This window comes from Artemia franciscana, chromosome 14, assembly GCF_032884065.1.
Source record: "Artemia franciscana chromosome 14, ASM3288406v1, whole genome shotgun sequence".
Classification (NCBI taxonomy): Eukaryota; Metazoa; Arthropoda; class Branchiopoda; order Anostraca; family Artemiidae; genus Artemia; species Artemia franciscana.
Genome location: NC_088876.1, coordinates 10,981,012 through 10,998,097, shown reverse-complemented (window position 1 = coordinate 10,998,097; position 17,086 = coordinate 10,981,012). Strand labels below are relative to the sequence as shown.

General features: G+C 35.0%; 1 protein-coding gene across 1 annotated transcript in view; it reads left to right on the top strand.

Annotated features, from left to right (window-relative positions):
- The window catches only part of LOC136035300 (F-box/LRR-repeat protein 20-like), a 106,836-nt gene that overhangs the window by 72,815 nt on the left and 16,935 nt on the right, over nt 1-17,086 (top strand). The window contains exon 8 of the mRNA XM_065716993.1: nt 16,505-16,696. Within this exon, the coding sequence (XP_065573065.1) occupies nt 16,505-16,696 (192 nt within the window). The remainder of the gene's footprint in view (nt 1-16,504; nt 16,697-17,086) is intronic.

Here is a 17,086-nt window from a genome sequence, read left to right as displayed (position 1 = left end):
CATTGCACTGCATTTCTTATTCATTTCTTTGTTAGTGGTTGGATTCATCAATTTAATATTAAAGTGATAGCCGTCGGCTCCATCCCAAAAAATGATAGGATATTGTAGGGCATCGTAGCATCGATGAGTTTCAGCAATTCTTAACAACTGAGCGTTTCGCTTATGAAGAATAATATCTCGAGGTAAAAACTGATCACCGACCATAACGATTGCCACTTCGTCGATAGTTGGAGCATTGTATCTACGCAGATGTTGGCCAGGAGGCGTTTTGTCAGCGGAAATAACAATTTTATGCGTATCAGTAGGCATCAAATCGATGGCTGTTTTGAACAGACGCACTAAATTATTATTTTCGTGGAAAAGATGTTGCAATTGGGAAACGATTGTCCTTTCAACTTTGGGAGAAATTTTGCAACGTGCATTCAATTCAGAATTTCTATCACTGATGAAGTACAATTGTAAAAATTTATGATTCTCGCCTGAGAATGGTAGAAGGGACCCTGCTCTATGATAAATTTGCCCTTTTACTTTGAAAGTAGACATAAATTGATCTGTCCACGATCTTCTTACAATTAAAAATTTGTCTTTGAACGATTTTCTTAAATACTTTTAATGACGTCATCGTCATAACAAACATGACGACAACTAACTTCATGACGACATGATGACATGACGTCACTCGACAGACAGACAGACAGACACATCCACAGACAACTTTTTTATATATATATATATATATATATATATATATATATATATATATATATATATATATATATATATATATATATATATATATATATATATATATATATATATATAAAAATAAGTTATTTGTCTGTCTGTCGAGTGACGTCATGTTTGTGTGTCGACTGACGTCATGAAGTTAGTTGTCGTCATTTTTGCTATGACGGTGACGTCATTAACGGTATTTAAGACATTTGTTCACGGAAAAATGTTTAATTGTAAAATGACTGAAGAACCTACAATGGCAACAGCCGAGCAAGCTGCTCAAAGAGTTTATGCCAAAAAACTTGCTGCTGATAGAGAAAGTCAGAAAAGAAAGCGTGCCGAGGAATCAAAAGAACAGCAAGGAAACAGGCTTGAGGCTAAAGAACGCAAAACCGCGCAGTTAGATGAAGATCCACCTGGACAGCGAGAGTCAAAACACATCAAAACTGAAAATGATAGCGATGATGATTGGGTTTGGGATTTTGACTTGGATAAGGTCATCAATGCCTACCAGATTTTAGTTAAAAAAACAAAGGTTCGGCGATATGTATTTCATAGTGAAGCTGAAAAATAAAGAAGAAAAAGAAAACTGAAAAAAGAAAAAATGTAAAAAAAACATGACGACCGGGACACAGGGAATATAAATGACGACCAGGACACGCTGAAAAATAAAGAAGAAAAAGAAAACTGAAAAAAAAAATTAAAAAACTAAAAAATACTAAAAAGAAAAAACACTCAAAGAGAAATTACAGACCGGGACACAAATGACGACCGGGACAGAGGGAATATAAATAACGACCGGGACACTCAAAGAGAAATTACAGACTGGGATACCGGGACACAAATGACGACCGGGACACAGGGAATATAAATGACGACCAGGACACAGGTATTTAAGAATATCGTTCAAACACAAATTTTTAATTATAAGAAGACCGTTGAAAGAGAAATTTCTAATTGTAAAATGACTGAAGAACCTACAATGGCAACACCTGAGGAAGCTGCTCAAAACGAATGTATTCAAGCCGAAGTAGCTGAGTTGGTAAAGCGTTATGTTTCAGGTTCTAGGTCCGAGAGGCTCCAGGTTTGAACCTTGGCTTTAGCATTAATACAAAAGAAGAAAAAAACTAAAAAAGGTAAAAACTACAAAAAAACTAAAAAGAATATATATATATATATATATATATATATATATATATATATATATATATATATATATATATATATATATATATATATATATATATATATATATATATATATATATATATATATATATATATATATTTTCTATATATATATATATATATAAATAAGTTGTCTGTCTGTGTAACGATGACTCTGGTCAAACATTTTCAGATCAATTGCTGGCAATTGGAAACGGAAAGCTCCCAGTAGTGGGAAAGCCAAGAATGTTGTATATTCGCAATTTTTACGTAGTTTGAAACACATATATAAATCTATCTATATTCACAGGTGGGACACAGGGACACAACTACAATGGCGCGTAACTAATATGGCGCGTAACGACTTACTTACGCGCAGCTATATATATATATATATATATATATATATATATATATATATATATATATATATATATATATATATATATATATATATATATATATATATATATATATATATATATATATATATGTTTTTAACTACGTAAAACTTGCGAATATACAACATTCTTTGCTGTCCCATTGTCTGTGCATATAAATAGAATGTCAGGTTTAACGACTCTTGAACATGCAACATATAATGGTCCATGGGAAAACAATCCGTATTCAGATCTATACCTCATGATTCTAATGATTGCCCTTGAGCTTTGTTGATGGTGATTGCTAATCGACGATTCCCTGTGTCGCCATCGTCATTTATATATCCCCCTGAGCCCCCCGGAGTCCCTGTTGTAGTTGTGTCCCTGTGTCCCGGTCGTCATGTCCCGGTGTCCCGGTCGTCATTTGTGTCCCGGTTAGGTTTTAGTTTTTTACCTTTAATTTGTGTCCCGGTGCTTTGTTGATGGTGATTGCTAATCGAACATTCCTTGTGTCCCGGTCGTCATTTATATTCTCTATGTGCCGGTGTCCCGGTCGTCATTTGTGTCCCGATGTCCCGGTCTGTAATTTCGTCAGTCGAAAACATGACGTCAGTCGACACAGAAACATGACGTCACCTAACAGATCCACAGGCAGACAACTTATTTTTATATATATAGATATATATATAAATATATATATATATATTTTCTTTTTAGTTTTTTTGTAGTTTTTACCTTTTTTAGTTTTCTTCTTCTTTTGTATTAATGCTAAAGCCAAGGTTCAAACCTGGAGCCTCTTGGACCTAGAATCTGAAACATAACGTTTTACCAACTCAGCTACTTCATCTTGAATACTTTCGTTTTGAGCAGCTTCCTCGGGTGTTGCCATTGTAGGTTCTTCAGTCATTTTACAATTAGAAATTTCTCTTTCAACGGTCTTCTTACAATTAAAAATTTGTCTTTGAACGATATTTTTAAATACCTGTGTCCTGGTCGTCATTTATATTCCCTGTGTCCCGGTCGTCATTTGTGTCCCGGTATCCCAGTCTGTAATTTCTCTTTGAGTGTCCCGGTCGTTATTTATATTCCCTCTGTCCCGGTCGTCATTTGTGTCCCGGTCGTCATTTGTGTCCCGGTCTGTAATTTCTCTTTGAGTGTTTTTTCTTTTTAGTATTTTTTAGTTTTTTACATTTTTTCTTTTTTCAGTTTTCTTTTTCTTCTTTATTTTTCAGCTTCACTATGAAATACATATCGCCGAACCTTTGTTTTTTTAACTAAAATCTGGTAGGCATTGATGACCTTATCCAAGTCAAAATCCCAAACCCAATCATCATCGCTATCATTTTCAGTTTTGATATGTTTTGACTCTCGCTGTTCAGGTGGATCTTCATCTAACTGCTCGGTTTTGCGTTCTTTAGCCTCAAGCCTGTTTCCTTGCTGTTCTCTTGATTCCTCGGCATGCTTTCTTTTCTGACTTTCTCTATCAGCAGCAAGTTTTTTGGCATAGACTCTTTGAGCATCTTCATCGGCTTTTGCCATTGTAAGTTCATCAGTCATTTTAAACTTAAACATTAATAGATTTCTACGTGAACATATATGTCTTAAATATCTTTAATGACCTCACCGTCATAGCAAAAATACGACAACTAACTTCATGACGTCAGTCGACACAGAAACATGACGTAAAGATAGTTTACATTCATTTAATGATTTTAGCTTAGTTTTTATTTTCATTTGAACACTGAAAACTTTTTTTTTCACGACTGAATAAGGACACCGACCGGTGTCCCAGTCTGTAATTTCTCTTTGAGTGTCCCGGTCGTCATTTATATTCCCTGTGTCGATTTATATTCGCTGTGTCCCGGTGTGCCGGTGGAAGCCTTATATACTTATATCTTGCGAATATCAACATTCTTCGCTGTCCCATTGTCTGTGCATATAAATAGATTGTCAGGTTTACCGACCCTTGAACATGCAACATATAATTGTCCATGGAAAAAAAAACCGTATTCAGATCTATACCTCATTATTCTAATGATTGCCCTTTTACATTCCCTGTGTCCCGGTCGTCATTCATATATCCCCCCTGTGCCGCCCCCGGCGTCCCCGTTTTAGTTGTGTCCCTGTGTCCCGGTCGTTATTTGTGTCCCGGTGTCCCAGTCTGTAATTTCTCTTTGAATGTCCCGGTCGTCATTTATATCCCCTGTGTCCCGGTGTCCCGGTCTTCATTTGTGTCCCGTTGTCCCGATCTGTAATTTCGTCAGTCGACAAACATGACGTCAGTCGACAAACAACTTCATGACGGAATAATGCTCAATCCTCATAATGACGTCAGTCGACAAACATGACGTCAGTCGACACACAAACATGACGTCAGTAGACAGACAGACAAACAACTTATTTTTATATATATAGATAGATATATATATATATATATATATATATATATTTATATATATATATATATATATATATATATATATATATATATATATATATATATATATATATATATATATCTATCTTCTATATATATAAAAATAAGTTGTCTGTGGATCTGTGGATCTGTGGATCAGGTGATCAGGTGAAACTGAAAAATAGAAGAGAAAAAGAAAACTAATAAAATTAAGTAAATCTAAGAACTAAAAAAAAACTGAAAAAACTAAAAAAGGCAAAAACTACAAAAAAAACTAAAAACTAATAAAAAAAAATTAAGAATAAAAATGAAAAAAAATAAAAAAGATAAAAACTAAAAAAGCTAAAAAAAAGGTAAAAACCAATAAAAAACTGAAAAGAAAAAAAGGAATAAAACTAAAAAAAATTTCATCTAAAAAACTAAAAAAGGTAAAAACTAAAAGAACTAAAAAGAAAAAAAAAACTAAAAAAAGGAAAAAAACTGAAAAATAAAGGAGAAAAAGAAAACTAAAAAAATATAAATAAAAATAAAAAAAACTAAAAAGATAAAAACTTCAAAAAAAACTAAAAAGAAAAAAACTAAAAAACCTAAAAAAAGGTCAAAACTAAAAACTAAAAAAAAACTAAAAAAAAGGAAAAAACTGAAAAATAGAAGAGAAAAAGAAAACTAATAAAATTAAGAATAAAAATAAAAAAAAAATAAAAAAGATAAAAACTAAAAAAAAAGTAAAAAGAAAAAACGAAAAAAAACTAAAAAAGCAAAAAAAAGGTAAAAACCAATAAAAAACTAAAAAGAAAAAAAGGAAAAAAACTAAAAAAAAATTTTCATCTAAAAAACTAAAAAAAAACTAAAAAAGGTAAGAACTAAAAAAGAAAAAAATAAATGACGACACTCAAAGAGAAAGTTACCGGGACAAAAGGAATGTTCGATTAGCAATCAACAAAGCACCGGGACACAGGAAGTATAAATGACGACCAGGACATAAGTAAAAAAAAAACTAAAAAAAACTAAAAAGAAGGTAAAAACTACAAAAAAACTAAAAAGAAAAAAAACTAAAAACTTAAAAAAAAACTAAAAAATCTAAAAATCTAAATAAACTAAAAAAGAAAAAAAATAAAAAGGAAAAAAATAAAGGAGAAAAACAAAACTAAAAAACGAATGTATATACAGACCGGGACACCGGGATACAAATGACGACCGGGACACAGGGACACCGGGACACAGGGACACCACTACAACGGGGACGCCGGGGGGCACGGGGGATATAAATGACGACCGGGACACCGGGACAGGGAATGGTCGATTAGCAATCACCATCAACAAAGCTCAAGGGCAATCATTAGAATCATGAGGTATAGATCTGAATACGGATTGTTTTCCCATGGACCATTATATGTTGCATGTTCAAGAGTCGGTAAACCTGACAATCTATATATATGCACAGACAATGGGACAGCAAAGAATGTTGTATATTCGCAAGTTTTACGTAGTTAAAAACATATATATAATATATCTATCTATATTCACAGGTGGGACATAGGGACACAACTACAATGGCGCGTAACTAATATGGCGCGTAACGACTTACGCGCGCGGGGGGGCTTGGGGGGGCGCGAAGCGCCCCCACCAACTAGGTGTTGGGGTGGCGCGAAGCGCCACCCCAACAGTTAGTATATATATATATATATATATATATATATATATATATATATATATATATATATATATATATATATATATATATATATATATATATATATATATATATATATATATATATATATATATATATATATATATATATATATATATATATATATATATATATATATATATATATATATATATATATATATATATATATATATATATATATATATATATATATATATATATATATATATATATATATATATATATATATATATATATATATATATATATATATATATATATATATATATATATTCAGTTCTCAATTGAGAACTGAAATCGTTTTATTCGCCTATAGCCTTTCAAGACATTCGAAATGCAAAAACATTACTATTTAAAGCTATATCAATAAATAAGTCTTTACACATCAAGCCAGTGCAAAAAACTTTAATTTTAAGTGTCTGCTCTTCGGTAAGACCATTTCATCTCGAAGAACTGAGAAACAAACTTGCATTCCAGCGGAAATATTGTCAGGGTGTGGGGGGCTCCATTCATTTACAAGCAATTGACAGGTGATAGAAATTACGTCTTAAATCATGGATGTAAACAGGTTTAAACCTCAAGATTGGGTGAAATGTCAGAGGATGATTTAACTGTAAAAGGAGGTCGAAAACAAAATGCATTTTTGTAATATATATACATACATGTATTTATAGAATAAATAAAGTATACAATAAATTATCATGGAGTCATCATGTGGTGGCGATGTGGGATCGGCCACTACTTCTAATATGGGGCCTGGAGTTCAATCTCAGCTCCTATAGCCCGCCACAAGGCCCAGAATTTGATTCCTTTTATGGAATTATACGGTTGGATTAACAGTAGTCGTGCTCCAATAGCCCACCACAAGGCTCGGAATTCGATTCCTTTTATGGAATTACACAATTGGATTAAATATGCACTCATCCTGCGGTTGCGCAGTGGGATCGACCACTACTTGGTAATATGGGGCCTGGAGTTCGATCTCAGATCCAATGGCCCTCCACAAGGCCCGGAATTCGATTCCGTTTATGGAATTACACAATTGGATTAAAAATGGAGTCATCCTGCGGTGGCGCAGTGGGATCGACTGCTACTTGGTAATATGAGGCAAGGAGTTTGATCTCAGATCCAATAGCCCGCCATAAGGCCGGGAATGGAATTATGCGTTGGTTCGACCGCTACTGGGTAATATGGGGCGTGGAGTTCAATCTCAGCTCCAATAGCCCGCCGCACGGCTCAGAATTTGATTCCTTTTAGGGAATTACACAATAGGATTGAAAATGGAGTCATCCTGTGGTGGCACAGTGGCATCAACCGCTACTTGGTAATATGAGGCCTGGAGTTACATCTCAGATGCAATGGCCTTCCATAAGGCCTGGAATAGAATCATACGGTTGGATTAAAAATGGAGTCATCCTGTGGTGTACAGTGGGATCGACCACTACTTGGTAATACTGGGCGTGGAGTTCAATCTCAGATCCAATAGCCCGCCGCACGGCCCAGAATTTGATTCCTTTTATGGAATTACACCATAGGATTAAAAATGGAGTCATCATGTGGTGGCACAGTAGGATCAATCGCTACTTGGTAATATGGGGCCTGGAGTTAGATCTCAGATCCAATGGCCTTCAATAAGGCCCGGAATAGAATTATACGGTTGGATTAAAAATGGAGTCATCCTATGGTGCATAGTAGGATCGACCGCTACTTGGTAATATGGGGCGTGGAGTTCAATCTCAGCTCCAATAGCCCGCCAAACGGCCTAGAATTTGATTTCTTTTATGGAATTATACGATTAGATTAAAAATGGAATCATACTATGGTGGCGTAGTGGAATCGACCGCTACTTGGTAATATGGGGGCTGGAATTCGATCTCAGATCCAATAGTCCACCACAAGGCTCGGAATTCGATTCCTTTTATGGAATTACACAATTGGATTAAAAATGCACTCATCCTGCGGTTGCATAGTGGGATCGACCACTACTTGGTAATATAGGGCCTGGAGTTCCATCTCAGATCCAATTGCCCGCCATAAGGCCGGGAATGGAATTATGCGTTGGATTAAAATAGAGTCATCCTGTGGTGCGCAGTGGAATCGACCACTACTTGGTAATATTGGGCGTGGAGTTCAATCTCAGCTCCTATAGCCTGCCGCACGGCCCAGAATTTGATTCCTTTTATGGAATTATACGATTGGATTAACAATAGCCAGGATCCAATAGCCCGCCACAAGGCCCGGAATTCGATTTCTTTTGTGGAATTATACGATTGGACTAAAAATAGAGCCATCCTGTGGCGGCGCAGTGGGATTGACCGCTACTTGGTAATATGAGGCCTGTAGTTCGATCTCAGCTCCAATAGCCCTTCACATGGCCCTGAATTTGATTCCTTTAATGAAATTTTACGATTGGATTAAAAATTGAGTAATCCTGTGGTGACGCAGTGTGATCGACCGCTAATTAGTAATATGGGGATCTCAGCTCCAATAGCCCACCACAAAGCTCGGAATTTGATCCCTTTTATGAAATTGTACGATTGGATTGAAATTAGAGTCATCCTGTAGTGGCGCAGTGAGATCGACCACTACTTGGTAATATGGAGCTTGAATTTCCATCTCAGACCCAATAGCCCGCCATAAGGCCCAGAATTTGATTCTTTTTATTGAATTATACGATTGATTACAACAGCCAGGCTCCAATAGCGCACCACAAGGCCCAAAATTTGCTTCCTTTTATGGAATTATACGACAGCGCATCCTAATAATCCCCACAAGAAGAAGAGAAGAATTATGGAGCCACGTCAGAGCTTTTCCTTTGATTCTATTTTATTCAAAATTATAAAAAATAAAACCAACACCGGTAATTTTTTAAGCAAATGTTTTATTTTTTAAACAAGCATTCCGAATTGGCGACTCACTATATAATTCATTCATTAGTTTTTTACACATTTGAGTGGAATTTATCAAAAAGGAAGACAATACAATCAAAGTGTACAGCATAATATCGGATGAATCTAACTAGATTTTTTGAGGAGGTTGTGAAAAAAAAGGTATTCCTGGATACAGTTTTCAATTTCTTAAGATTACAATGAAAAAGAAGTGTCAAACACACTTTTTTTTAAATATAGTATAAGCAAAACTCTAGTCTACAGATGATTAAAGTTCTACATAGGTAGCTCAACTCTTATCTGTGAAGAGACTTTTCTGTGTTTTAAGTTCGAGTAGATTAGTAATTTTATTTTTATTCTGTTTAGATTTCACTTATTCATTATATTTCAGTAGTTAAGTTTAACTACTTAATAAGTTAAATTCTGTTCTTAAGGGTTTCATTGATTCATTAATAGTTGTTTCTATTCGTTTTCAGTTTGATTTGTTATTTGACTTTATTTCTGCTCGTTGTACATTTTAATGAGCTTTATATCACTGTTTGACTATATATATATATATATATATATATATATATATATATATATATATATTTGTTTGATTTGTTATTTGACTTTATTTCTGCTCGTTGTACATTTTAATGAGCTTTATATCACTGTTTGACTATATATATATATATATATATATATATATATATATATATATATATATATAAATATATATATATATATATATATATATATATATATATATATATATATATATATATATATATATATATATATATATATATATATATATATATATATATATATATATATATATATATATATATATATATATATATATATATATATATATAGTCAAACAGTGATATAAAGCTCATTAAAATGTACAACGAGCAGAAATAAAGTCAAATAACAAATCAAACTGAAAACGAATAGAAACAACTATTAATGAATCAATGAAACCCTTAAGAACAGAATTTAACTTATTAAGTAGTTAAACTTAACTACTGAAATATAATGAATAAGTGAAATCTAAACAGAATAAAAATAAAATTACTAATCTACTCGAACTTAAAACACAGAAAAGTCTCTTCACAGATAAGAGTTGAGCTACCTATGTAGAACTTTAATCATCTGTAGACTAGAGTTTTGCTTATACTATATTTAAAAAAAAGTGTGTTTGACACTTCTTTTTCATTGTAATCTTAAGAAATTGAAAACTGTATCCAGGAATACCTTTTTTTTCACAACCTCCTCAAAAAATCTAGTTAGATTCATCCGATATTATGCTGTACACTTTGATTGTATTGTCTTCCTTTTTGATAAATTCCACTCAAATGTGTAAAAAACTAATGAATGAATTATATAGTGAGTCGCCAATTCGGAATGCTTGTTTAAAAAATAAAACATTTGCTTAAAAAATTACCGGTGTTGGTTTTATTTTTTATAATTTTGAATAAAATAGAATCAAAGGAAAAGCTCTGACGTGGCTCCATAATTCTTCTCTTCTTCTTGTGGGGATTATTAGGATGCGCTGTCGTATAATTCCATAAAAGGAAGCAAATTTTGGGCCTTGTGGTGCGCTATTGGAGCCTGGCTGTTGTAATCAATCGTATAATTCAATAAAAAGAATCAAATTCTGGGCCTTATGGCGGGCTATTGGGTCTGAGATGGAAATTCAAGCTCCATATTACCAAGTAGTGGTCGATCTCACTGCGCCACTACAGGATGACTCTAATTTCAATCCAATCGTACAATTTCATAAAAGGGATCAAATTCCGAGCTTTGTGGTGGGCTATTGGAGCTGAGATCCCCATATTACTAATTAGCGGTCGATCACACTGCGTCACCACAGGATTACTCAATTTTTAATCCAATCGTAAAATTTCATTAAAGGAATCAAATTCAGGGCCATGTGAAGGGCTATTGGAGCTGAGATCGAACTACAGGCCTCATATTACCAAGTAGCGGTCAATCCCACTGCGCCGCCACAGGATGGCTCTATTTTTAGTCCAATCGTATAATTCCACAAAAGAAATCGAATTCCGGGCCTTGTGGCGGGCTATTGGATCCTGGCTATTGTTAATCCAATCGTATAATTCCATAAAAGGAATCAAATTCTGGGCCGTGCGGCAGGCTATAGGAGCTGAGATTGAACTCCACGCCCAATATTACCAAGTAGTGGTCGATTCCACTGCGCACCACAGGATGACTCTATTTTAATCCAACGCATAATTCCATTCCCGGCCTTATGGCGGGCAATTGGATCTGAGATGGAACTCCAGGCCCTATATTACCAAGTAGTGGTCGATTCCACTGTGCAACCGCAGGATGAGTGCATTTTTAATCCAATTGTGTAATTCCATAAAAGGAATCGAATTCCGAGCCTTGTGGTGGACTATTGGATCTGAGATCGAATTCCAGCCCCCATATTACCAAGTAGCGGTCGATTCCACTACGCCACCATAGTATGATTCCATTTTTAATCTAATCGTATAATTCCATAAAAGAAATCAAATTCTAGGCCGTTTGGCGGGCTATTGGAGCTGAGATTGAACTCCACGCCCCATATTACCAAGTAGCGGTCGATCCTACTATGCACCATAGGATGACTCCATTTTTAATCCAACCGTATAATTCTATTCCGGGCCTTATTGAAGGCCATTGGATCTGAGATCTAACTCCAGGCCTCATATTACCAAGTAGCGATTGATCCTACTGTGCCACCACATGATGACTCCATTTTTAATCCTATGGTGTAATTCCATAAAAGGAATCAAATTCTGGGCCGTGCGGCGGGCTATTGGATCTGAGATTGAACTCCACGCCCAGTATTACCAAGTAGTGGTCGATCCCACTGTACACCACAGGATGACTCCATTTTTAATCCAACCGTATGATTCTATTCCAGGCCTTATGGAAGGCCATTGCATCTGAGATGTAACTCCAGGCCTCATATTACCAAGTAGCGGTTGATGCCACTGTGCCACCACAGGATGACTCCATTTTCAATCCTATTGTGTAATTCCCTAAAAGGAATCAAATTCTGAGCCGTGCGGCGGGCTATTGGAGCTGAGATTGAACTCCACGCCCCATATTACCCAGTAGCGGTCGAACCAACGCATAATTCCATTCCCGGCCTTATGGCGGGCTATTGGATCTGAGATCAAACTCCTTGCCTCATATTACCAAGTAGCAGTCGATCCCACTGCGCCACCGCAGGATGACTCCATTTTTAATCCAATTGTGTAATTCCATAAACGGAATCGAATTCCGGGCCTTGTGGAGGGCGATTGGATCTGAGATCTAACTCCAGGCCCCATATTACCAAGTAGTGGTCGATCCCACTGCGCAACCGCAGGATGAGTGCATATTTAATCCAATTGTGTAATTCCATAAAAGGAATCGAATTCCGAGCCTTGTGGTGGGCTATTGGAGCACGACTACTGTTAATCCAACCGTATAATTCCATAAAAGGAATCAAATTCTGGGCCTTGTGGCGGGCTATAGGAGCTGAGATTGAACTCCAGGCCCCATATTAGAAGTAGTGGCCGATCCCACATCGCCACCACATGATGACTCCATGATAATTTATTGTATACTTTATTTATTCTATAAATACATGTATGTATATATATTACAAAAATGCATTTTGTTTTCGACCTCCTTTTACAGTTAAATCATCCTCTGACATTTCACCCAATCTTGAGGTTTAAACCTGTTTACATCCATGATTTAAGACGTAATTTCTATCACCTGTCAATTGCTTGTAAATGAATGGAGCCCCCCACACCCTGACAATATTTCCGCTGGAATGCAAGTTTGTTTCTCAGTTCTTCGAGATGAAATGGTCTTACCGAAGAGCAGGCACTTAAAATTAAAGTTTTTTGCACTGGCTTGATGTGTAAAGACTTATTTATTGATATAGCTTTAAATAGTAATGTTTTTCATTTCGAATGTCTTGAAAGGCTATAGGCGAATAAAACGATTTCAGTTCTCAATTGAAAATGTTTGGTACCCTCTAAAATGCTAATAGGGAAGCACTAGTTAAGTTTTCGTGTCAAGAGCGTGGTGGGGGATGGCAGTCTCATTATCCATAAGATAATTTCTATTCGTTTTTATTGTTTATGTCGCTCTTCAATTTCATTTTTATGATAATTTTCGACGTCAAAATAATTTTTTTCACTATCCAGATTAATGGATAACACCCAATAAAGTTTGTTTGTTCGTCATAGAACGGCAATGTGATCTGAGAAAAATACCTAATTTGAGGTGTTACGTCGAAAATACGTCGCATATTTGGGGAAATGAGACCAACCCAGTAAAAAATTATAAACTCAACATTCGGTTTACAATTAAAAGATACGGAAGGCTTTGCCACCTTCATTAGAAATTTGTTTTACATTTGGGCAAGATTAAAGAAGAACATTTACGTCAAGACTTTGAATGAACTTATTCAGTGAACTTGCTCTGAAAATAATCTAGTGAATAATCCGGAAGTTCATTTCCGGAAATAAACTTTTCAGGTCTTTTGTGAAAGACCTGAAAAGTTTTTTTTTTTGTGTATAAATATTCTAGTTTATATTCTAGTTATATTTTTATCAATCTTATTATTTTAGTATTTCTACTTATGACGGTCGCTGTATATGTGATCGATATATTTGGACTTTTGTACCTGTTTTCTCATTGTCCAAATAAATGGATTTATTCCCACTTGAAAATTTATTTGTTCGTCATAGACCGGCAGTGTGGTCTATGAAAAGAATACCTAATTTAAGGTGTTACGTCGAAAATTTTCATTTTTATTTGTTACTTTAATTCATTTTTTTGTAAACAATAAATTTATTGTAAATTCTGCTAGTCGTGTTTGAACCTGATATAGGCCTTATAGAGGGGTAATTTTTTTTCAAGAAGACTCGGGGTAAAAAAAAAGTTTTTGGGATGCAAATTCTTACTTCAAATTTGATGAAATTGCATGATTACCTGACGATCTGCGATATGAGTCTTGAAATGTATTGTTTTGGTCAAAATGACGTTTATGAGTACGTCCACAAAGTGGAGGAGCTTTGTGACCACCTTTTCAGGCTGTTAAGATTTTCATCTTTCTCCTTTCATTACCCTTATGTTCTTTGTAGCTCTCCTTGTTTCTATGTTCACCCCTGCTTCCCCCAGAAAACAATTGATACTTACGGGCCTAGAAGTCAAAACAAGAATGATTTCAAGCTATGGCGACACTAAAAAAATACTTGTATGAGTTTCTAATCGTGCTTTTATGTTTCTGTCATGTTCTTCTATCATGGAGAGGTTTCACATAGTTATTCCAAGGGGGTGTGGTTTTTATTTGCTAGGCTGTGTCAGAAAACTCTTTAAAATATGTATTTTTTCCACGAGAAAGTAATACTGATACTCAATAGCTTGTCACTGGGAACAATTCACTATAGTGAATAAATGGAAGTAGCATATAAATGGTTTTGGTAAGCAATATCTATGTATGTATTTTATACACTGAATAAACGCCTAAATGATGGAAGCATGAAACATGACAGCTCTTGCTGGAGATGAAACTTCTTTAAGTAGGGTCAGCATTAACGATGATGTGCTGCTATATTTGTTATTCGTCTAATTTAATGTTTAAAATGGTTGGATCTCCGAAAATATAAATGGCTTTCTTGTGTTACTTTGGTTTGAAGTATTTCCTAGGCTTGATTAGCCTAATTCAGTTATTTCTAAATGCTTATGGGTTAAGGATTAGGACGCTCAGATTTGGTATTGACGAAATACTTCAGTTAAAGACCTGATTCTTATGATTTCTTTTTTCTAACTGACGGGGTACTGTAGACTAATTCAGAAGAATGTTTTTTTTTTCAAGAAATCTCTTACAAGAGGTTTCAAGATAGGGAATCTCTTGAAAACCTACCTTAAAATCTTTAAGAGGGTAAAAACAACTTAAATTTGGCATGGCTCATGTGAGTTCTATTCATAGCAGGAGTAAACATAACATGCATCTAAGTTCTTTATTTATGATGTAATTTGTTAAATAATTGGTGCCGTCTTCAACTAAAATTTTGGAGCGACAATGGTATACAAATTATATTTATATTTTTGATAAAAACTACGTATTTATTTTTTTTTTCTAGTCATCCTGTTCCAAATACGAATCTTTTTGATATATTCTTTCTTTTCCTAATTTCTTATCAATAATTTTTATTGTCATTTACAATCTTGTAAATAAAAAAGAATTTTTGTAACATAACTTGTTTTCAGTAAAGCGTATATGACGTAATATACTTTAGACTCTTACGGTTAGGGGAGGGCGAAGGGGGCAGTAGCCATACTCCTGTTTGTAGTGATTTTTGCTACAGAGAATTTCGTTTCATTTATATAAGTAATCTTGACACATCAAGCTCTTTAAAACGATGGCTTGTTTTGTGAAGCTTCTCAGATGTACGGTCCAGGTGTTCGTTAAATCACACGGTAGAACATCTGTGGTAACACTAAAGTCGTCTCTTTTGGTACCCAGTTGGGTCCTTTTTTTAATCTAAATTTGGGCCAGCAGCCTGATAATTTGGGCCAGCAGCCTAAGACATTTAAGGGTATCTAAAATCGATGATTCCGATTGCTAATTTTGCCGCTAGGTAAAATTAATATATTAGAACAGAGAGCATGATAAGACATCTATATACAAAGGGTACCGGTGATATCGTTGCTTGCTGAAACCGTTCTACTATGAACATTTAACCGTTATGTTGCATAAGAATTGTTATATTAAGAGCCGTTATGCAAGTCTTGAATATAGATGGGAAACTAGGAACAAAATTTTTGCAGATGTATTGCCTCCATCTGAGAAAAAGGCTTGTTACTGAGATCTTGGGACTAAACTAAAGAATTTTCTAGAACTGAAAATAATTTACTTGATATAGTTTTAAAAAATACGCGGAGCTCCTTATATTCAGGGAGATACTATCATACCCTAAGATGCTATCGTGATTGTTTCTAAGGAGCACGTGGAGCTCCTGACCTCTTGGATTCAGGGAGATATTATCATGCTCTGTTCTATTTATCAAAATCCCGGTATCGGAACTATTAAGCTATTATTATGATTCTACATGTCTCTGGGGCCTGGTATTAACAAATAGAGACCCCAATTTTAAATCTTAAATATTGCAAGGACAGGTGCCTAAGACCTTGTTGTAGTGAAAACCTTTTTACTATTTATTGCAGGAAATAACTGATGAAGGTGTTATCCGTATCGCAAGGTCTTGTCCTGAGCTTGCCTGTCTCGGAGTGTCTGGTTGCACTCAACTTACAGACGCATTCCTTATTGCATTGAGTCAAAACTGCCCTCAGCTAGTGACACTTGAAATGGCAAAATGTTCTCAAGTTACGGACAATGGTTTCCAAGCTTTAACAAGGGTAAGTTAAACTGACTTGGGTACATTACTAATTTTCAGCTGAATCTGGTGTCGAACACGGCCAAAGGTGATTAGTTTTGACCAGATTTTTACCATGTTGAATTATTCCTGCAACTAGTGAATTGCAAGCAGAAGTAATTCTTTAGCTTCCAGAGGCATTTGTTTGCCACGTACTCTGGATATTTCTCAAAAGAAAAAGTGTTTTACTTTCTGCTCAGAAACTCTATGGGAATATATTTACTGAAAGACTTATTACTGCTACACACCAAACGTTGAGGCTAAAGGCCCATACTTGGTTTTTTTTTATCGAAGGGGGGGGGGGTAAGGTAGGTATAGTGGGGGAAGAAGTTAAATCTTGGGGAAATGCTCTTCCTTAATATGGCTACTCGAT